This window comes from Corvus hawaiiensis, chromosome 1 (genome assembly GCF_020740725.1).
Source record: "Corvus hawaiiensis isolate bCorHaw1 chromosome 1, bCorHaw1.pri.cur, whole genome shotgun sequence".
Taxonomy (NCBI): Eukaryota; Metazoa; Chordata; class Aves; order Passeriformes; family Corvidae; genus Corvus; species Corvus hawaiiensis.
The window spans coordinates 80,556,968-80,580,214 of NC_063213.1; the positions used below are offsets into that span (position 1 = coordinate 80,556,968).

General features: G+C 41.7%; 1 protein-coding gene across 2 annotated transcripts in view; it reads right to left on the reverse strand.

The window, feature by feature from the left end:
* Positions 1–5,500: 5,500 nt before the first annotated feature.
* Positions 5,501–23,247, reverse strand: part of FBXL7 (F-box and leucine rich repeat protein 7) — a 289,554-nt gene continuing 271,807 nt past the window's right edge. For both annotated transcript variants that reach the window (XM_048311581.1, XM_048311571.1), the window contains 2 exons: positions 13,164–13,775; positions 5,501–8,585 (listed from right to left, as the gene is read on the reverse strand). In XM_048311581.1, the coding sequence (XP_048167538.1) occupies positions 7,849–8,585; positions 13,164–13,761 (1,335 nt within the window). In that variant the 5' untranslated portion in view covers positions 13,762–13,775 and the 3' untranslated portion in view covers positions 5,501–7,848. The remainder of the gene's footprint in view (positions 8,586–13,163; positions 13,776–23,247) is intronic.

Below are 23,247 nucleotides of genomic sequence, written 5' to 3' on the forward strand. Positions count from 1 at the left end.
AGGCATTTCCTGAGCCAGAGGTTGTCTGTTGTATTTAATAGCTGCATACATGCTTTTCCTCCACAAACTTGTCTAGGCCCTTCTTAAATGATGTGAACATTTAGCATCCACAACACCCCGTGGCAGGGGTCTAAAGCTTTAACATATGGCAAACAAAGAACTACTCTAATTTGCCGTGGATCTGTTACTTACTGGTTTCACTTGATGCCACAAACTCTCTTTTTCCCGCACTATTAGTCATGGTAAACATTCTGTGCCTTCATCCATGAAGCCATCCATGATAACATGACCTTTGTCATGTGTGTCATGTCTCACCATAGTTAACTCTTTTCCAGACAAAGCATCCTAGCCCACACTGTGATGCCAGATACAGAAGCCATTCTCAAAACTTTTTGGTGCCCTCACCACCCCAGCCTAACAGGTCCCCCTTTTATTTATTGATCCTTTGGATTTCTTGTAGAAAAGCTGTGTTGGTTTTTCCTTACAACCTCATTTATCCATGTGCTCACTACATGTAATCTTTATGATAACTTCCATTTACCCTCCAGCTTCACTGTACCACATTTGACTCCCACAGGAGAAAATCGCTTATAAGCAAGAGATTACACATTACCACTCGTAGTTCAGCTTTCAGCCCTGAATTCCTTTGCTCTCTTTATTGGGAATTTTGATGCAATTATCCCTTGCTTTTTCTTATTTTTTGGCACGAAGAGGGACGGCTGCTCTGTCATGCTCTCAAATTTAACCAGCCAGAGATTTATGAACTCCGAAGTTCAGGCTGCAAGGCTGTCTTGTGTCTTCATCAATTTGCCTTACAAAAAAAAGTAGACCGATGTTCAGAAATCAGACACCCCTCTGATCTGAAGATAAGCCAGTCTCAGTGTTTTTGGATGAGGTTCCCTTACAAAGGGTAAATACCAAGCAACTCTAAAAGGCCACTACTTAAAAAAACCCAAACCAACAAAAACCCACCCTTCCCATCTCATTTTACAAAAATAAATTTAAGAGCCTAGAGTCTCTCTTAACGTGTCCCTGTGTTGTATCTTCAACAACCTCCCCTCAGCTTATCAGGACATGGTCACCTCGGCCTTGTCACAGCTCCCTTTGCTGCTTCTGAGCAGCCTCTGCACTGTGGAAACTCTTTGGAGACAAATGTGCCCGGGCTGGATGCCAGGAAAGCCCCTTCTGCAGAATGCACATTTCTAGAAGGAGCTCCTGACCCCTTTCTCCCGTTTCTATCCTGCGTTTATGACAGGGCTCCAACAGTCCCTGCAGTATGGATACCCCACCAAGCAGACTTTCCTTTTGGAGTCCAGCATTTAATGAATGGGATTGCAGTGCCCCCTGTGCCAAACACCTGACATGAGGCCCGGCCTGCCTCAGGGCACTTCAGAGCCCCTCCCGACTGGCCACAACGCCAGAGAGAAAAACCCCAGTGGTGCTGCCCCCGCAGTGTCACCGAGGTATGACCTGACCATATACAACATGATAGATGCATACCTGATTTTCTACTACACTACTTCAACAAAGAGGATTTAATGGTTTGATTATGCAGACCACTTTCCCCCAGCTGATTCACCTTGTAATTCTACATATCCCCATAATAAAAAGCATCAGAAAGCATCATATTTACTGACATTCATGCATGGACTTCCCACCTACACTGAGATACATCAGCAAGATTTGGCCACTGAGCAACTTGTAGTCAATCCCCTCAGTTAATCACCTGGATTGTCTGCCAAGTAGATGGCCTTACTCATCCTATTAATACTGAGACGTCCATCATTTGCATTATCTGTGACTATGGAGGTGGAATACCTCAGACTGTCGGAGGAACTTATGTAACTCTTTGGAGCAGAAAAGTATTTTCTTGAAAGTTTTTGAAAGTACTTTCACAGCATACAATAGACCAGGAACAGACAACTAGGGCAAAATCGGGGTGTCAGAAAAACAGAATTTGATTTAAGTATTTATAAATATTTTTCCAGTTGTCCTGATAAAGGCTTGGGATATATCCTTTATAGAACAAGTGATTAAGACATGAAAAAACTTGATAAGGGTTAAATTAAATTAAATTATAAATGATACATTAGCTACACTTATTTTTCATACCTAGAAATTCAGTTTTTCTAAAGCTCTGATGTCTATCTGCTGAGGCAACAATATTGAAGAAGTAACAAAACATCTCAAGAATAGCCATTTACTTTTTTTTAAAAAAGTATTTTAAGAGCCATCAAAGATAGACAATGAAACATGAAACTGTTAAAAACATTCATTCCTTTTGGCACAGATCCCTCTTCGCATTCTTTCTCCTCTTTGCAAGATGACTTTTTCCATGTCTACCATTTATGTGAGCTTCAGGCTACAGCATGCAATGTTTTCTTAAAAAACAAAGGAAAATGAATCTATTTTAACCCAAAGAACACAGTAGCTTTAGTGCTAGAAGGAATGGCTAAGACTTTGGTTCTGCATTCAGAGTGCCAAGGTCACTTATAAAAGCTTGGGGGGGTTACTTGTTTTGAAAGATCCCTTCTTCTGGTTCCTCTGGTTCTTCCTCTGGTTCTTACTCTGGTGCCTGTTTAGTAACTTTTATATTGGCTTAATCTGACGTATCTATGGCCAACTGGATTGTTGCACTCATAATATTTTTGAAATTTGCATTAGCAGAGGCTACTTGGAAAAGATTTCCATTGACTCCTTTAAATCTCAGTTGTGCCTCTATGATCATCCAGAGGACAAGGCAAAAATTACCTGATGTTTCTATCCAGTTTACACAGAAGACAAAGATGGAGGAAAAACCTGCTCTGAATGTGTACAGCAGGGTGCATGAAAATAAGCATCCCTTAGCTATTTTACGAAGAAAACTGATTTAATCTGTTTAACAGCATGCAGTAATGCTGTTCAGTTAAATGTATTTTTGTTAGGCTAAGTTTGAATTCTGATGTCTACTGGTGGCAGGAACTTGAACCTATGATTATTATGCCCTTTAACAGTCCTCAAAAATGGCTTGAGTCTGGCTCCACACTAAGGTAGCTGCACCTCAGCAAAGCTGAGCAGCTGGTGTTGCTGAAATGCAGTGCCAAAGAAGAACAGACCTTACAAAGCTGCCTTGCCTTGTTCTTCTCACCAGGCTACCTCACACAAAGGTGAAAAGGCAGGAAAAAGACACTGGGGCTGACAATCTCTCACCCCTTCATACACTGGTAAAGCTATAGATTTCTGCTGGTAAAGACCTTCCGACCTCACAAAATATATAAATATATATAAAGGTAAATATTGGATACATTAAATGCAAAATTACTACTTTATTTTTGGTTTCAAACTTGAGGCATCCTCACTGAAACACTTTGTCAGCCTTTCTCAGAGCCTGTGCCAAGGGAGTGTACTGTATTTAAATAAAGTTCAATTAACTTTCTTCATGTTTCTGTTCCTACCCCAAACTTCATTGTTCAGTATTTACCTCCTCTGGCCCAACTCTCCCTGCTCAGCCAGTCATACAAACCCACCTCTCTTAACCCCAGTCCCAGTTTCTTTGCTTAAAATCATTCAATCTCTTATCATCTCAGTCCCAGTCCCCCTTGCCCAGGAAATCTTCATCCTTCTTGTCCCCGTTCTCAAAACCCCATCATTCAAGCCTGCCCTGACTTTCCAGGCAGCTTCTATATAATTCAGGTCATTTCCTCCTTCACACTGCCAGAGTGATAAACGCCTCTTAGCTTTGCCAAATCTCAGCCTTGCCAGACTACAAGCTCCAAAAGATCTAAGCATGTCCCTTTTCTCCCTGGTCACAGAGTTGGATGTAACGTAAAGACATGTAATGTAGGCAAATTTAGGTGAAACTTACTGGGAGATAGGAGGACACATTGTTGTCTCAAAGCTGACCTCCTGGCAAGGCTCACGCTTTCACTCTGAAGGCCTTTGAGGAGATGAAGAGCAATGGACCGTTTTCAAAGGAAAGGTCACCTGGAGTTTAACATGAGCAAAATGACATTTCCTCCAGCTTTATTTACAGAACCAGATGAACCATTTCAACTAACATTTTCAAAGCCCAGCATGGGAAGTTTCAGCATGAATAGCTAAACTGACAAAATTATAAAAAACTGAGGGTAGGTAACTTTCCTGGGAAAAGCTTGGGGAAGAGGAGCCATGCACCAACTCTGTCAGAGAACTTTTCCCCTCTAAACTAACACTGGCAGCTGAGGGGTGGCCAGCCTGCAGTCCAAATAATCACTGTGTTTCTTTTTAATAAGAGTTTGGACCTGCTTCAAGCCTAGTGCTAAAATTAGATATTTTACTAGCTTTTTAATTTTTCAGTTCAAAGTCTAGAAGTTTTGAGAAACTACATAAGCCACTACTGAAGGTTTCCGTCTGGACCACGGTTCTGAGTTCAAGACATCCAACAGAAGCTGTTTTGCATTCTGTAGGAAGCCAGATGAGCATAGCTCAAAGAGGCAAAAGTGTTGCACTTCTCATCAGTTTCATGCTGCTAACAGGAAAAATACAGTTCCACTTTTTATAAAAGCCAAGGGAAGGATGAATACCTGGATGCTGAGTTTTGGCTATAATCACAGTGCATGGTAGTTTAGATGTGCCTTTTCTAAGAGACCCCTCTCTAGAGGACACAAATGATTCCAGAGACATAAACAACATGCCAGTCCAACTGATGTGATTCTTTGCTGCTTTTCTTTGATGAGATCACCATATGCTGTTGCAGAGCAGAAGAAGCCTCAATGCGTGAGCCTGAATTTTATGGTTCAAGAATTACCTATGTTTTCACTCAGGAAATTTATAGTCTTTGCTAACCCTAAACTATACGACACATCAGTCACACATTGCAACCTTTCCAGCAAACTCAGCTCCACATGCACTATTTCAGTTTCTTTTTTGGTTCTGTCATTTTGGAAGTAGACATAGGAAAAAGGTTAAAAGCCAAATCAGGCAAGCTGTATCAATAAGTTCAAATTTTCTTGAAGTAAGTAGCAGTCTCAGAGTACCAACTCAGATCATGTAAGACTATGTACTCAAAAACACTTGGCTTAGAAAAATTACCTTTATTAACTTTCCACCAGTGCCCCCCAGAGTAGGATTTTTAGAGCTTTCAAAAGGCAGCAGTGCTCCAGTAAGGGCTCTACCCTTTCAGTCGTTCCATTTTACTTTTCCCTTTAAATATGTTAACATGCCTTTAAACCAATGCAGAGACCCTCCCGAAATTTTTACACATGTGCTTTTTATATGTTGTTTTTTCTTTTACTTACACTTCCAGCTTCTGATTATGTTTCAGGGTCAAGAAGAACCACATGAGGAAAATCAAATTTTAAAGAGAGAGATAGGCGAGGTCATAATCCATAATAAATTTTTTCCCTCTTTTAATATAGTCATCCACCTACCTAATGTGCTGATATACTCAATCACCTACCTACTTTTCAAGTTCTGCAAGTTTTTAATCTTTTCTTTTTTCACCAGCAGTTAATCAGTTAGTGCAAATGATGCTGCATGCTCATCAGTTACCAATATATTGCTTTATTTCTTGGTAGCAAATTAAGGCTTTATAGTGAGATTTGTACAGTACAGGCCAATTTAAACATTAAAAACTTTAAAAAATCATGTAGCAGTATTCACTCCATTTTACATAGCCAGAAAAGTAGCTTTTTTTTATTATTATTTCAATAAACAATTAAATGTTACTAGTGAGGCCTTATATTTCACGAGTGCAAATGGCTCAAAATCCCACCATCCTCAGGGCTCAACATTTAAATTGCTTGAGGCCATTTTTAGATAAAGGATAAACAGAGAGTATAGCTGGCTCGGATAAAATATACTGTATTACTTGCTGGAGAAGAATATCTTATTTTAAAAATATGGAAAGGAAAACCCAAATGAAATTAACTGTCCAAGGGATGGTATCACCCCCTATTAGTCACTGACCAGTAACAGCAGCAATGAAAAATTCATTTTCCATGGCCCTCTTTGCTTTAGTATAATTTGATTTATAATTCAGAGCTGATGCCATCCTGTATATTAAAAAATCCAAAATTGGAGGAACATACATAAGTTGCAGGAATTTTTGCAGCAGCAGGACAAGTTTCCTCTCCAGGGACACGTCCAAACCATTGCCCTTTTATTTTATTTTTTTTGTTTTGCGATTTGAGAGAGCGTTGTTATAAGTATTTCCTCGGCAGTTGCATGTTTTTCTTGAGCATATTGATTTTCACTTCATACCACTGACTTTATTAGTATTGTCTGGAGATGATGGAACTACTGCTTATGGAAACCAGACACAGTGCTTCCCTTCTTATGAGCCACTTAGAGCGTTTGAGATGAACGTATGAATTCACCTGTCAGTCAGGCACAGGGGGCCTGCCTGAAAATATCATCACCCCTCACATGTCTGGCTTTCATTGAGCATTGCATGTGAAAATACAGAGAAACAGCTGCCAGAAAATTGAGAAGAAAGTAACCATGAATCAACCACACACTCTGGGGAAGGAGCCAGTGAGATGGGGGACTTCCAAAACACTCCTGCTCATACAAGAGCAAGAGTGACCATGAGAGCACCAGGAGCTCCCAGTGTCACAGGGCAACACTGGTGTTTACTTCTTTGTTGAACACAGCTGTATCTCCAGCCTAAGGAAAGACACACAGCTGAAGTCTCAAAAAATTGAAATCTAATGTGAGTAACACTCCAAGCCCCTCTGTCCCCAGGGGTGTTATCTAACATCAGGCTAATGTCTTTGAAGTTTTGAGATCAGCCATCTATCCTTTGAACTGGAAGGCCACAGAAAAGGGTCAGGTTTCCAAGTGTATTAAGGCACATACTGACTTTGCCTCAACGCATGTGCCTGGTTTGCTCAGGGAACATCCACTGCAGCGGTGCCACAGCTGCTGAAAAGGTACAGCAAAGGGACAAAGCCAGAATTTCTGGTGACAGTCGTGCAGCACAGCAACTGGGACTGCCCCGTGCAAGCTGCTCCACAACGTCTCAGAGCCTCCCCGCTGTCCTACAGTACTATCTCAGCTTGTAGCAGAATTACAGCACCTCCTCAGGCTGGTTTGCTGGCTTTTCCTTTTGCCAGGCCACCAATATCCCATTTGTTCTCCTTCACTCATGTGAATACGTCACTGCTTATCAGAGCCAGAAGTCCCTATCTACTACCAGAGGGTGGTACTACACATGCAGGAGAGGACAAATTTATAAATGAAGGCAAGTAGCGACCTGGAGGTGGGCTTCCCAAGAGAATCCATGCATGGGCACAATCTCCAGATTCACTCCACAGAAGTGCTCAGCAATGGCCAGCAGGTCTTACTCTGCCTCAAATGAGTATGTTTAAGAACATTACCCAGTATTTCCTGAGGGGTTACAATGGATGACTACCAAAGAGAAACTATGTGGAGACAAGAGGATGCTTTATCAGCCATATTGGAAAAAGTTGGGGAACACAGACACAATATTGCATAGTCAGCTTCATGAGCACAGCTAGAATTCAGATGTATTTGACACATCTTAGTAGCATTTCCAAAGGAGGGATTATGTGCTATTTCCTTTGGAGGCAGCTACTGTAGCCTGGGACAAGATTATGGCTCTTATGGAAATGACACCCCATCAGGGATGCTGAGCACTCATTGCTTTCGCATTAAGGCAGCCTCTCCACAGAGACCCACGGCACCTTAAAAAATGATCATACAAAAAGCAAACAAAATAGTCCTCTAGAAAACCCCCTCACCCACAAGGTACAAGAAAAGCTGACTCCCGTGAGCGACAGAAAAGACAGCATTACTGAATATGGGAGCGTGTGTTTATACATCAGTGTTTTTAATACTGCATTGCAATGACAGGTGTGGGGTGTCCCTTTAGAAGAAAGCAGGGTTGGTGTGCTCTATAATACAGCGCTTGCAATGTCGTTTAACAAATCGCAGAGCATCCACAGAGACTTCGCAGTCCTGCACGTTCAACATCTGCAGGTCAAAACAGTTGGCAGCTACAATTTGCAGGCCCTGCCCAGTGATGCTCTCACAGGATTTCAGGCTCAGGCGCTTCAGGTTGAAGCAGTTGAGGGCTAGAAACTCCAGGCCGGTGTCTGAGACCAGAGGGCACTTGCCGATGTCTAGCGATTTGAGTTTTGTGCAATTTTTGGCGAGGTACTCCACGCCGTGGTCCGTGATGCCCTCGCAGCCCCGCGCGTTGAGGTAGCGCAGCTTGCTGCAGTACTTGGCTATGTATCGGATGCCCACGTCCGTGATGCGGCCGCAGTGAGCGATGCTCAGGTATCGGAGGCGCGACTCCAGCTTGGCGATCTCCCGCATGCCGAAGTCGCTGACGAAGCGGCAGTCGCTCACGCTCAGTTCCTTAATGGACGTGCAGTAAATCATCAGGTAGCGCAGACCCTCGTCGGTGATGCGGACGCAGCGGCGCAGGTACAGGTGGGTCAGCTGGGTGCAGTGGGCGGCAATGGTGTGCAGTCCCTCGTCCTCCAGGACAAAGCAGTCTGTCATGTCCAAGTAGCGGATGGAGATCTGCTTCCCGTGCAAGGGAGACAGCTTGATGGAGGCTTCGCGAGTCAGACTGATGCACGTTACTTTGGAGCAGCCTAAGTGGAGAAACACAGTGAGTTTAAGCAAGCAGTAAAAACAAATCTCACAGCAGGACCAGAAAGCTGGGTGTGGAATGGTGTGCGGGGCGTGATGAAGGTATCTTCACGTTGCAAGAGTGGAATCATCCTGACTGACTACTCTTGGCTGGCTGTGCTGAGTCCCCACACCAGAGGAAATAATAAACTCCAGTGAAGTCAGTGAGGTTGCTTTGAGATTGTGAGCACTGGGAAAGCAACAGACTGATTTTGTCCTTATCCCAAATGTAAAATGATGGTCCTGGTCTATGTAGGGACAGCCTATGATCTGTTACTGCAATATAAACCCAGTGACAGAGAAAATGATACTACGTGACAACAAATGCAGTTTTTTGATCAAAGTCAGTCTCACTGCTGACTGGCTGAATTTGCAAACCAACATCAGAGGCTCTTTCACCATCCAAACTCATTATAGAAAACACAACCCTGCTCCCTTCCCCCCCTCCCCTGCCCCAAGCATTTGGAGAACAGATGTGAATCCAGCCCCAAGCCTGCAATGTGGGAAGGATGCAAAACTATGGCACAACTGTGTGCTTGCAGAAGGGTGGAGATTCGGATAACCTAAGGAGAATAGGGAGAATTGGTAGGAGCCACCAGACTGGTAAGGGCATGCGGGGACACAGCAGACAAAGAAAAGGACTGTGTCCAATGAGAAAGTCTGGCCATGAATGGATGTTATTAGACTAGAGGAGAAACACCAGACCTTGCAGGCAAAGACAAAGAACTCGATTAAAGGGAAAAACACATTCAAAGACTTTCCCCATTTTTAACCTCTACCCAGTGCGCAGTGGAGAGTGAAAGCTTTTTTTGGAAAGTGTGGTTTCTGCTGCACTGCAAACTGGCAGTCAGGCTTCTTAGGGAAATTCTTAAGCTGTGCCAAGTTCAGCTGGGCACTTTGCATTAGCATAGCTAGGAACAGCTGCAAGAAAGAAGGGAGAGTATACCCATTAGTGATTGAGGCCCAACTGTTTTAGCCATAAATGTCTACTCAGAGAAATTCTGCAGGTTATGCCCAAAAAGGTGCCCCCACATAGAAATAAAAAGACCTTTTCTGTATTGCTGGAACACTGGCTAAGCAGTATGAAGTGACTCATAAAAAGTGATGACCTTAGAGCTCCATGTATCAGAAATCCTGCAGAAATCCTGTAGTGTGGAAGTAAAGAGCAAGATGATGTATGGAAACTGCCTGAAAAACTTAAATGACCCAAAGCTATACCACTTGCTATAACAGGTTGTCATTCAGAGGTTTAGTGGGAGGTATGAATATGCTTCAGTTCTTAAAAGCAAAAAGGAAAAAAAATCGCTTGAGATAACCCTGTGGACTCACACAAATGTAAGAATCATGGGATATGGAGTTGAAACAGTTTGCCACCTGCAACTAGATTTCTACATTCATCAGTTAAATTTATGCTGGCTCTTTAATTTGGGTTTCAAATTTAGTTGAACAGAAGCAAATTTTACCTTAGGCCTCAGAAAATTAAATGGGAAAATTGCCCACAGGTCATGCAGAATCAAGACCTTGAAGTAAAACGCTCTATTCAACAAACGTCTTATAACTGAATGCTATTTTCTCTTCAGACTGTGTTTCAGACCCGTCTGTGCTCTGGAGCAATCTCTGGAAATACTTTTGCCTTCAGGTGAGTACTATATACACACTCAGTAACACAAAGGATTTTTCTAAAGAGAAGCAGTACAATACGAATGGTGTAAAAAATTCTCCTCTAGTGTAGTCTTTGAAGTAGGTGATACAAAATACAAAAAAGGAGTTCCACAGAAGAAGCTGGCACCTAGGCAGAGTTCTGCTGCACCTGATGTAGCTGTTGCTGTTGCATTTGGCTGAGGAGGTTGCTGGATTAAGAAGTCAGTCTAGATATTTTATAATCTGACCAGAACTCAATTTTAAATCTGGTTTAGTGAGAATGATCCGTCCATGAGGCCAAGGAGAACATTCTGTCTGCTGAGAGTCCAAGAAGCTTTACTGACCGTAATTGGAGAGTGAATGTGTCAGAAGCCTCGCAGCGCGGCTGGAATCGCACACATCAGCGTGTGATCACTGTTTTGACAAGCTCAGTATTGCCTTGTCTAGTTACTTTGGCTACACTGTAAAACATTTCATGGGAAGGGTATTCAAAATGGCTTCACCAGAAAAAAGAGTCCATGCTGATATAGAACTGCCTGATTTTTAGCAAAATGACAGGTTCCTGGGTCCGCAACAATTTTTCTGTCCTAAATAATACAAAACGTAAAAATAAAGCTCTTGTAACAGGATTTTCCATAAAGTAAGTATAACTGATTTTTAAAAGGGAGCAGAAACATCCAAACAGACTGAAGAACATGTTGGCTAGTGTGTTAGATAATAACTTGCAGTCAAGCTCAACCAACTTCTAGCAATATCTCAGACCTGCCCACAAAGCGGATGCTGACAGTGACAGAACTTACATTGTGGAAAGCTCCTGAAGTTAATACAAACATCTGGTTTTGACATTAAAGATTTTGGTATGTTTTTGCTGCCAAGTAGCCATCCAAGGGGAAAACAATTCACCTAGCTGTACAACTGTGAACTGGGATTTAATTAACTAGCATCACCCACCAGCACACATCCCCACCTCCTCTTGCTCAGTACGGAACCAAACCAGTGAACCACTTCTGTTCTCAGAATTGCTTGAGTGTGTAGGTGCAAGCCTTGTCCTCATAACTACAGACAGAAGCAGGGGAAAATGGAATCCTCTTCCAAAACATCCTCCAAAATTACCCACATCAGAATGAAAAAAGTGGACTCAAAACAAGAGCCTAGAGATCAATTAGCCTCAATTCATATGCAAGTACATGCAGCAAAAGCTATACCTGAACCCAAACACCCTGACTTCTGAGCATGTCCAAAATCAGGAGTTTTCCCTTACATGCTCCAAACAGAAAGAACAACTTATGAAAAAAAGAAATTAAAATTACTCTCCTATCTCATTGATGAGACAAGATTCAAGGAAGACAGGTATTTTATTTGTTCCCTACATACTTTATACCAAACTGATGAGCTCTTAGGGACAGATATTATCTTCTGGGTCTGAGAGTAAGAGGCTTAGGAAAACCACAAATGAAGATAGACCCCAAAATAACCTGTTTCAATACCTGGTATCATCTTTTCCCTGCTTTTGAAAAAGTCGTCTTCGGTCTATAGCAAACCCATAAAGAAGAGCTGTGGACCAAAGCATTTTCAACAACCTACAAGCCCCTAGGTATGCCAGGGTGTGAGCTTCAAAGCTCTAGCTCTAAATCCCACAGGTACATACATTTTCTCCAGGCACTGGAGATGCTTCAACCTGAATGTGTGATTAGCAATCCAGAACTAATGTCAGTGTGTACCAACAACAAATAATTCATATACAAGGTCACTGTGAATAGACTCCTGTGGAGTTCCATAGACTCCTTATTACCTTACAGTTTTCAGAAAGCAATCACAAAAAGTGCATAATTCTGATTTGTTGGTATTTGTTTTGATGTCTTCCATGACATTCTGCCATCCTAGGAATGGGGTGAGAGAGTTGGATAAATCAGCTTAAAAAAATCAAAAGGCAGAGAAAAGAATGCAAATCAGTGTGCACCAGATAGGCAGCCCTGGAAAAAGCAGCTGATCTGGTACCAGTGACTTGATAGCACCACTTCCTAGCCCCTGTTGTTTAATCCCCTATTTTCATCCAGCTTGTTGCCACTGGTACCTCTGCAATGGCAAATCTGGTTCGGATGATTTATGATGGCATTAGACTGATAACAAATGAGATCACAAAGCAAATGTTGAACAGCAAGTTTGCTTCAGTGCTCTGCTTGGCCACATCCTTTCCATTAAGTGGCAACCTATTTGCAGAGAGTAAATTCTGTGCAGCTGACCTTGGGAAACATCTTGTTTCCCCAGATCAGGCTTGAAGAAAATTGTCTAAAACATTTCTGCTGATCTAAACAGCTGCAACGGCAGCTTTAAAATATAAAAAATAGGGAAGAAAAAAGAGAAAAGTTTAAGCTGGCTAAGTCTTGTTAAAATAGCAATGGAAACAAGGGGACCTTGAAGTTTAACTAGGGATGACAACTGACATTAATACCCAGAAAAAAAGCCTACACTTATTCTGAGCAGCTTCTCAAGTCACTTACCAGGTTACAGATATATTCATTACCTATATATATATATATATATAGAGGTGTGTGAAAAAGATGAAACAAATCTTGCTGAAGTAACTAGGCTTCACCACATGATGTAGCACTGACTGCAACGTGGGCCCTTCTATGGGTGCTTTGTGCAAAAATCTGTAAAAATTCCTCATGCCATTTCAACAGGCCATCTCTGCTAGCTCACCTCCTTTGGAAGAGGCCTGGCCACTCCAGAGGTGCTGCTGGCATTAGGGGCGCTGAGATTCTAGTGCTGCCTGTCTCACAGGTACTGTGTTAGGAGACAGGCATTCCTACTTCAAAAAACAGCACAGAAAGGGTAAGTGTGCAGTTGTGGGATATGACAAACATGAGAGGCATCAGTATTGGAGCATTCCCTGTTACCTGACACATCCAGGTGTTCCAGGTTTGGGCACAGTGACACGACATCAAAGACTGCCTCATTGGAGATGTTGTAACAGCCAGACACCTCCAGCCTCCTCAGTTCTGGACAGCACTGGGCAATGGTGTAGAGTCCTCTGTCTGTGAGCCGCCTGCAGCCACTAACAATTACCGTCTCCAACATGAGACAGACGTTGGGAGTATCCTGACAAAGCCTCCGGGTCAGCACTTTGAGAGCCCTGTCCACGTTGATTGTCTCTCCAGTCAGGCGAATAGTCCTCCACAGCCGCGGGTCCCAGGCCAGGTTGTACCAGCGGCGGCACACGCGGGCACAGCGGCACAGCTGGTTGGTGGGCAGGAAGGAGAAGATCTGGATCATGGAGTGGTCGGGCAGCCGGTCTATGTTGGCCTGCTCCTTCTGGTGCTTGGATGCCAGCCGGATGAGAGGATGGGTGAGGCGGGTTGGAGGTGGCGAGTGGACCATGGCAACAGTTTCCCCAGTGACTGAGGATGAAGATGTTGATGACCCTCTGCCATTTTGGAACCCAGGGGAATTTGGTGGAAATATTAATGCTGGACTGGGTGTGCTGAGCGTTCGCATGCTCAGGTCAGAATCTGGAAGAGAGAACACAGGATTTCAATAAGCACTGGACAGACACAAAGGTTTCTGCACAGCACAGCACCCTGCTAGCCCATTTGTTTGGGGTTTGTTGGGGGTTAAGCAGTCACTTTTACCAGTGCGAGTGAGAAAATCTATTTCAAAAGCCATGTGAGCAAAGGAGACAATGCAGTTCTGAGCCCTGAAGAGGAGAGAGCAGAGGAAGGGTTTTTTTAAATCCAAGGATTTAAATTCTTTATACTCTTAATTAAACACTGCAAGAAATTAGTATTTTTGAGTCACAGGCTTTTTTTTTTGCCAGAGAGCAACTGTCCATAACCTTGGCACAGCTGTGGGCTCTTAGGGGAAGAGAATACTGTGGTCCTTCACCTCTCAGCTCCTTCAGCCATTCAGCAGGAGGCCAAAAAAGCTCACAAGGCAAATTCTGCTTCCTTCACCAGATCTGAGCATATGAGAAAAGCACAAATCCATACACTTATTTTCATTGTGTCATTAGGGAAATTAATTTTTCAATCATGCAAACTGGAACTCAGAAGTTCAACGAAGAGCCCAGTGACTAGTTCTTCATATGCACACAGAAAACACTCCTTTTCAATGGACTAAAGTGAACTTCAGTTGGATTGGAAAACGAAAAGCCCAGAAAAGTAAGTGACAAAGAAACAGCATGCCTGGAAACTTGTTGAATTGTTACACAATATTTACACACTTATTGCTAGGAATATTTGTCACACTGGACGCAGTCAACTCAACTCCCCTCCCCAAAACAATTTGCTACTTCTTTACCTTCTTTAGTTCATTTTACTGCCATAAATCAGGCACAAAAATTGAGATAATTGAGATATTTTGCTACTAGGAAAGGTTACCTTTGCTGTAAGATTATTTCAACTGTTTTCCCTTTGTGCTGACATTGCCTACAAGTAATTTCCACTCCCGCTCCCAGTTTCTCCAAGCAAACCAAGTGAAAGACTGGAAGAAAACGAAGATACAACTTTGACAGTCAAGCAAATGCCGTGGGCAATTCATTTAGAGACTTTGAGGATATTTTAGTAGTATGCTACACAAGACACAACCAGTGTATGAGAGAGGCATCCTGCTGCTGAGCACACACCCTCCATCTCCGTACTGATCTCAATAGAAATCCTTCATAAAAGAAGGCACCACCCAGAAATGGATACAGTAACCACAATTTAGTGACCAGCAGAAAAATAACAAGTTTCACAGACAGATGGTGTTTTTAGCACACCAAGCTTTTCTCCCCATCGCATCTCCTGCCGTCACACCAATGTTCAGGCGTTTCAGGGAAGTGTACAAAGGCAGCCCCTTAAGTAACACTGACTCTACAGCTCTGTGATTGTGACAGCACAAATTAGGGCTAAGCAAGATACAGCCAGAAATGCATTCAACAAACATGCCCAAACCTGGATTTGGGCAGAGTTTTTTAATTAAGTACATTTTTGATGAATTTGATCGTTACACATAAACATCCCTGTCAAGCTTTTACTCAGCCCAGCACAGGCCTGCTCTGATCTTACAACCTACAAAATAGCAACCACAGGCCTGTATTTTCCCAGTGTGTCTGCAAGGGAGAGAGGCACAAATGTTTAGCTGAAGAACCCAAGAAGCAAAGTCTGATGGCTTGCTCAAGATCACCCAGTTGAGCTGCAGAGAGATCAAAACCATCTTCTCACACCATGGAGGAAAAACCTATAGTACCCAGCTCCTTCCGTCTTCCTTTTCTGCATCTTGTTTTACTTAGAAACTCACTATTTCAGCAAATGAAAGCAAAGAACATTTTCCCCAAGGCTTCTGAGTCCATGCTATGGCTATGTGGTCCTAACACAGGGATTTGTGTATTTATGAGCAAGAACAGTATCTTCATGCTGAGTGGGTTTTGCAGACGCCCTGCTCCCTTTGACACCTCCTAACACCCCCCCTGGCAGCTATTGCAAATAATTGCATCGAGGAGTGTTATTTGGTAAGTGTCTGGTATATGCTGGTATTTCATAAATGAGATTTACAGCTGGAGAGAAAAAACCCACAACACCAGCAGCAGCCAGGCTCCTGCAGACAAGCACTGACTCCACAGGCTCTTAGGCAACAGTCCCCGAGATTAATTTTCGCAAGGACTTACCATATGTTTGACCACCCTCACATTATCACCAAAACCAGGGACAGTGCCTGAAGTCAAACATGTGCAGAAGTTGTGGCAAACCCAGAGCCTTTACTTTTTCCTCTTTTTTTTGAGATTTTAATACAAGAATGTTTCTAATATAAAAGAACATACACTTTTTTCCAAGTGCTGGATGCATCTTTTACTATTACATGTATTTGATATTGTCAGTTCCTTTCCTTTTTTTTACTTCTTCATTCCCTTTGGGCTTTTGGTTGGTTGATTGTTGTTTGTTTGTTTTACACAAACCAGAACAAAAAGGAAAACAAAATGATATAAATAAAAAACCAGAACAAACACTTATTTCTATTCCACGAAAGAGAATTAAAATCAAAAGCAAAAAGTTGAAATTATATAACATCTGCTTTAAACAATTTTTAGTCCTGTGGGAATGAGTACCTTCTGTAAGACATAGCATATTTGGAGAACATACATTTTTAGTCAATTATTGTTGAAAACACCTTAAAATTTCTGTAGGGTTACAGTCTTCCTTAGTTTCCATTTCTACTTTAGCATAGAAAAGCTTTTCATACTCCATGATTCTCCTCCCCTTCCCCTGGTGAGCAATACACCAAGCTAATACGGCTAATCTCCACTCCTTTTGGATCAGAAGTGGCATTCCTTCATCACTCCTGGGCACTGTGAATAATCAATACCTTAGACATTCCATGTGCATAATGAATTACTAATATGTGTTTTTTAACTTAGACCTTGAGTTTAAAAAGGCCTGACTTTCTGTTTTATGTGTATGCTCCGTGCTTTCTTTGTGCTCGCTTAATTCTCTCATTAGTGTAGCAGTTCCAGATGTGCATCCTGTATTTCCTTTCCCTTCAGTCCTGAAGCTACATCACGTGAAACTTGCTCCCTCCATCCTTGGGGCATGGACTTCCAGACAGACACATATACTTACATACACATGCACCGTGCCTCCCCACCACAAAGTATTGTGGAAAAAGACTGTAGTGTTGTCATTGTGTTTAAAAAAGGGAGTCGTGAGCACATTACTGGTCTGCTGAGCCTGTAATGCAATAGGCTCTCAGACAGGAATTTTTCTGGTAGCTCAGCTGAACTCCATACAGAGGTATTCCTGCTTACTGTTTGCTGTACACCCCTAAGGGGAAACGAGAAAAAAAATAGCAGGTGAGTCCAGAAGCCAGGAAAAACTTGGAAAGCTTTTTGTTAGCATTTAAAACTTCAGCAAAACACTTGTTCTACTGTACATTTTCCAGACTTTTCTAATGTTGGGAGGGGCTTCCTATAGCACTATCTCAACCTCTAGGAGTTTCCTTCGAATTTTGTTCTTCGCCAGGTACTGAGCGCTAGCCAGCAGGCTGGGGCAGTCTGAGAAAGAGCAACTTAATGATGGTGAAACATTAGTAAACACAACCTTGCAAGTACAAATGAAGCTGCTGATTACAGTTCTCAAAACACATCTTTACACATACACATGCCCTATACAAGCATTTCTCTTGTAAACTCAATTGTTTACAAGCCTGAAATGCAACTTTAATTTTGCTGATTTTAGAAAGTAAAAGCAAATTAGAAAGCAGTCCTGCACTTCCCTCCCTACAACCTCTTTTGCCCCTTTGCCTCCGATCTTCTGTGCAAGATGCCTTTTATTAAAGCTTTGATCAAGCTCTGAAAGTTGTTTGTTGATGTAAGACAAAATTTCTTAACAATCTTTAAAGAAATCTCAAAAGATGCGTGCCAGAAACAGAACCATAAAAGCTGACACAGAGGGAGAAAATGCACTAGAGGGAGTTTTCTTATTCCATTAGAAGTCTGGTTTATTTCAAAGGATTCTTTCTCCCCAGTTTGTTTCCCAATTAATACATACATCTGGGAACAAAAAGCCTTTAAATATATAAGATTTAAGCCAAGATCTAGTCTCCATTCTTTCTGGCATTGACAATAATATGCAGTCTCTGATTTCAGAACCAGAGAGAGAAAACAGTGTTGTATTTCCATTACTCCAGCAATGCACACTAACACAGGACACTCAATGTCCAGATCCCAGCATGGACTTTTTAAGATTGAACCACTTTCCGTGCTTGAGGCATGACTCCATTCATCCACACCTTTCACTGTGGTAATGTGAATGAGGTTTTTTTTTTTAAGTGAATAGTATACTGAGCTCTTCAAGCTAAGAAAATTAAAATGAAAATTTTGCAAAAATCAATCAAACTTCAGATTCTTATCTGACAACTAAAAAGGCTCCTCCATGTTGATCTGCTGTCACCACTGGCATTTTTAGCAAAACTAAGGCAAGAAATAAATCATACTGTGTTCAAGCTCTGAAAAGTCAGTATACCTGAGAAAAATAAAAAGCAATTGTCATGTTTGTAAACATTAGATGCAGAGTAATGTGTGCAAGAAGCATTTACAGAGTGCCAAAACGTCACTGACTTAGCGTCTCTTCAGTAAGTGTTGCATAGATATTACATATTTTACTAACTGCAGTGTGGGTACAGACTTCACATTTTTACCACAATACCATCAACCTCAGGCATGCCAAGTAAGTACTCCTTTTACAGAGACTGGGAAAAGTGGGAACTTAATGGTTGTAGCAGCTACAGTCAATGGTGCAAAGGCTTCTACAGAGGCTTCTACAGGGGGTACAATATGGGCTGATTCAAGAAGAGACTTGTAAATTTGACAGACAGATTTCAAATATGGCTGTGTGCCCTTAGAGGAGAGTAGGAAAAGGAGTTAGCTAGGACAGCAGGGTACAACACAGCCATTTTCTTTCCAAGGCCCTGGGTATGGACAAAGTTCCAGAAAAAGTGATACCTACAAAAAAATAAAGAACGTCTTCCACATCGCAAACATCCTCAGGCATTTCTCTCAGGATGAGTTACCCTACTGACCTCAGTTCCTCCCAGTCCCAGGAGGCTGGGAGGAACTGGAGAGTCTGAGATAGCAAAAAGGCAGCTGGAACAAAACTCACATGCAAACTTGTGTGGGGCTGCAGCAGTCAAGAATGCCAGAAGGAAAGGGTTGCCCAGTGGAGATACCTACATGATTTTGTAGCCTTTTACAATGAAGAACATACAGAATGAGAAATAAAGTTGGACGAGCTCTCTCATCTCTCTCCAAGAACACTAAGTACACTTAAACTACCTCTGATGTGCATGTCTGCCCTGTTTTTAACTGCTAGGGGCAGCTATTACTCAGCTCACTGAGGTGCCTGTTCCAGTCTTGTCACTGTATCAAGTTTCTAAGTTTTTCCTCTTATTTGGCTCGCATAAGGAGCTATTTCTTGCCCCCTCTTCTCATGCTTGTGAAAAATGAGGTCTTCACTCTCCCTGTAAGGATTTCTTACATGCATTTGCCTTTCTTTTTATTAGTCATGTTACTAATATTCCCAGTTTCTTCTATCTTTTCCTTTACATTTTCTCCACTCTGTGTGTTTTTCTCTTAAAGCACAATGCTCCAAACACCACCCAACCTCACCAGCAGTGGTGAAAGTAGAGTCCTGTGCACCCATATTTCATGGAAACCACATTTTCAACCTTCCAGATATCAACAGTCTCAGAAGGCTGATGTATTTTCACTATGTGACTCAATATATTGCCCGGATTCCCATGTGCCATACAGTACCTGGACATTTATTTTTTTCCTCAGTGTTTATAGAATCCATTCATCTTCCCTACACCTGTATCCTTAGAGAATGCTATGTTTTCTCTCTCCTTAATCTACTTTTTCAAGAGTATTTTGAGTACTGAGCAAGCTTCTCAAATTGTGTTAGTTTTCAGTTTTCCAAATATACTGCAGCTCCAATGTCGTGAATTTTAACCCATTTCTCTCTATATTGGTAATTTTGTGTCTCAATTCACTTCAAACAGGTGGTTCCTAGAGAGAAATGGAAAGTCTGGCAACCTGTTAGCAAATATTGTAAGGCATCCCAGATGAGATCAGCTCAGTTGGTCAGAGCATGGTGCTGGTAACACCAAGGTTGTGGATTTAATCCCTGTGTGGGCCATTCACTTAAGAGTTGGACTTGATGATCCTTGTGGGTCCCTTCCAAATAAGATATTCTGTGATTCCTTAAAGGGTTCCTCCTGAAACATCATCACAGTTGACAAATGCTCAGAGTGATAACTACACAAAATACTATTCCCCTCCAGTGGCCACCTTATCATGATTTCATTTACTGCGGCTTGTTTCCAATACATACATGCGAAAGTCCTAATAAACCTGCGATGGGTTATAGCTACTGCTTCCCTCTCACCAGACCTCTTATTTTTGCCAAACAGAAAATTAAATTGAAAACTGAGGTCAAAGGAACAAAAACACTTTGGCAAAGGTGAAAACTAATTTCTTAATCCTGTGTGATGCTGCTGGTCATGCAATTCTCATTTTGAGAGCAAAGTCCTGCGGCAAAGCTCAATTTGTCAGTGTAAGAATGAGCAACCTTGGAGCTCACAGAGTAATCACATCCACATGGTCTTGGAAGGAACAGTTCCACAGAACTTGAAATAACCTTTCATGGTTTTTAAAAACCTCCCTTAGAATGTCATAAGAAACTGTACCTATTGTATAAGACTAGAGGCATTTTGGAACAGGGATATGTTAACTTCAATCTGAAGCCATTTCATAGTAGTTTCTGTGTGACACTTTACACCTTGGATTATACTGGTGTAACTTCCCTGTGATGTTGAGCTCCAGTTTTCTTTAGCCTATAAACTCCTCTACATATACTTGGAGACCTGATCTTGCATTCCTGGCATACTCACAATAGATGCTTAAAGTCAAACAGCATTGCAAGTGAAGTAATCATTATAGTTTTATTAAGCAAGTAATTCTTCCTTACAATGTATTTGTTGAAAGCTGGAACTAATTTCCCCCCTACTGACTTTGTCCCCTGCCACTTGGCAGGAATTAATTTTATCCCCATATTTTTGAACAGAGCTAAAAATACAAAGACTGAGGGGGAGGAAAAGTAAAAAAGTGATTCACAATTAGTTTAGGAAGTTAAAGCATCTTAATTTTGCCTTCAGTACCACTGATGATACTAGCCCATCAGCTCTGAGTAAAGGGTTTCACAGTGCATCATTGTTAGGAATTACATAGAGATGGATTAGAAGGTGCATTTTTTCCATGTTCAGTAAATACGTATCCCAAAATGAATTCCACACATGCTTAAGTACTAGCTCTCCTTAAATCCTTCAGGTCAGATGCTCTCACAACTCTTTATGGTATGCCAGGGAGCTCCTCCAGCTGAGCTAGTTTATATTTACATTAGCAAGGAGTGCAGCCCAGAAAGAGGAGTTTTGTGAAGCAAAACTAATATTGCTGAAAATCCAACATCCACAGGCCTGGGAAAGGGGTGTTATTGTTTTGCCAATATTTAATTTAATCCCCAACCCTGAATGCTCAGTAGGGGTTGCCTTTGGTGCTTTAGGTGTACTGCCAGAACATATTTTTTGGCTTTAGTTTTGCCTGAGTGTAACTGGGTTCATATACCTTGTGGTGGTTACTAAAACAGAGTAAGAAGGAGAGGCTTTTCACAAGTGAGCTTTGGGCTTGAGCAAAATTGCTAATGTAGATAAATCCACCAGACAGAAGAAGCCCCTGTCTACCTCCTCCAAATCATGAGTTATTATCTCCCAACCTATTCCATACCACTTTGAGGAGAGGCATCCTGTGCCCTGCTGGATTTTCAGGGCTGGATTATCAATGGACTGGACACGCTGCATTTCATCGTCCCCCATTTTCAGGATTATCACACCTATTGGGATCCATGCTGTTCAATGCATTGCTCAGAAATGTGCAAACCAAATGTAGTTAAAATGAAAATAAGCATTTTACAAGATGCTTATAAATAAGCATCTTCAACATACTTCGTTATAAAGGTTTAAATAAGACAACAAAAAGATAGCAAGTTTGCTTAATATCAAATCATACTAAAAAAGCCTGCCATCATCTCTCTCTCTTCTCCTCCTAAATTTGACAGTCTTAATTAACCCATGAACCCCATCCTGGTGAATACAAAAACCCTTCCCAATTTATCCAGAGAATGACTTGTTTCAGTGAAACAGGCTTACAACTATATCCTGCCTTTTCTTTGAGTTACTCTAACATGCTCCGAGGTAAAAATTTTGTTGAGATAAAACATTTTTCCACCTGACTGGACAACATTTACATTACTGTGTTCTACTTTTAAAATCTATTGCTCTTTATCTTTCATTTAATACCAAGTTTACTCTAATGTAGAGAAGATGAGTGCACACTGCTTTATAGTGGCTCTCAAGCTACACATGCATGGCCAGTCACTTAGAATAACAGAGATGGGAGAAACAGATCCTACTCTGTTTTTGAGTGATAACCATTAAGTTTTTGTCGATGTAAATGTATCTTTGCAGTCTATATAGAAAACTGGAACAACTGCTTAATGCCTCTCAACTTCAAAATGCAGAAATCCAGTCAGCTGCTCCAGACAATTGTAGCTGTTCCACTATTTCACCCTTTAAAAATAGGAGAATTTGGAATAAAAGATGTACCAGTTTAGATTACTACAGAACTTCAAGACAAGTTGCTGGAATAAATTTATGGGAGAGAATCCCCAGTTCATGTGGATCAAAACCACAGGGACCTGCAGAACCTGAAGCGTAGTTCTGGCAGATGCGTGTAACTCTAAACCGAAAATAATGTACAAAACAGAGGAATGTTTGCCTCTGGAAAAAGCTGACAATATAGTCACTTTGTTGTGTAATCAAGAGGACTTCCATCCAGTTGGTAGCAAATGCTGCAGTAGGCAAATAATTCCCCCAAGAACGGCTGTTTCCAGCATATTCACCATAAACAAATTATTTGTGTAAAAGAACATTGTTTTTCATAATCAACTGCTGGCATTTTAAAAGCATGCGACTCTCAGAAATTACTGACTTTCAAATTAACAGGGGATCCAGGATTTGACCTTCAAAATTGGAGAAACAAATGGTAAGCAGTATGCTAAACAGAAGAATATATGGTAATGAGAGATTTAAAGCCATGAAATTGTGCTTCTCTCTTATCACTCAAGTTTAGATCACAGAATCATAGAATGGTGATGGGTTGAAAGGGACTTAAAGATCATCTAGATCCAATCCTCCTGCTGTGGGAGGGATGACTTCTACTAGACCAGATTGCTCAGAGCTCCACCCAGCCTGGCCGGGAACACTTCCAGGGATGGGACATCAACAGCTTCTCTGGGCAACCTGTTCCATTGCCTCACCACCCTCACAGTAAAGAATTTCTTCCCTATGTGTAATTTAAACATACTCTTTTTTCACTTCGAAGCCATTTCCACTTGTCCT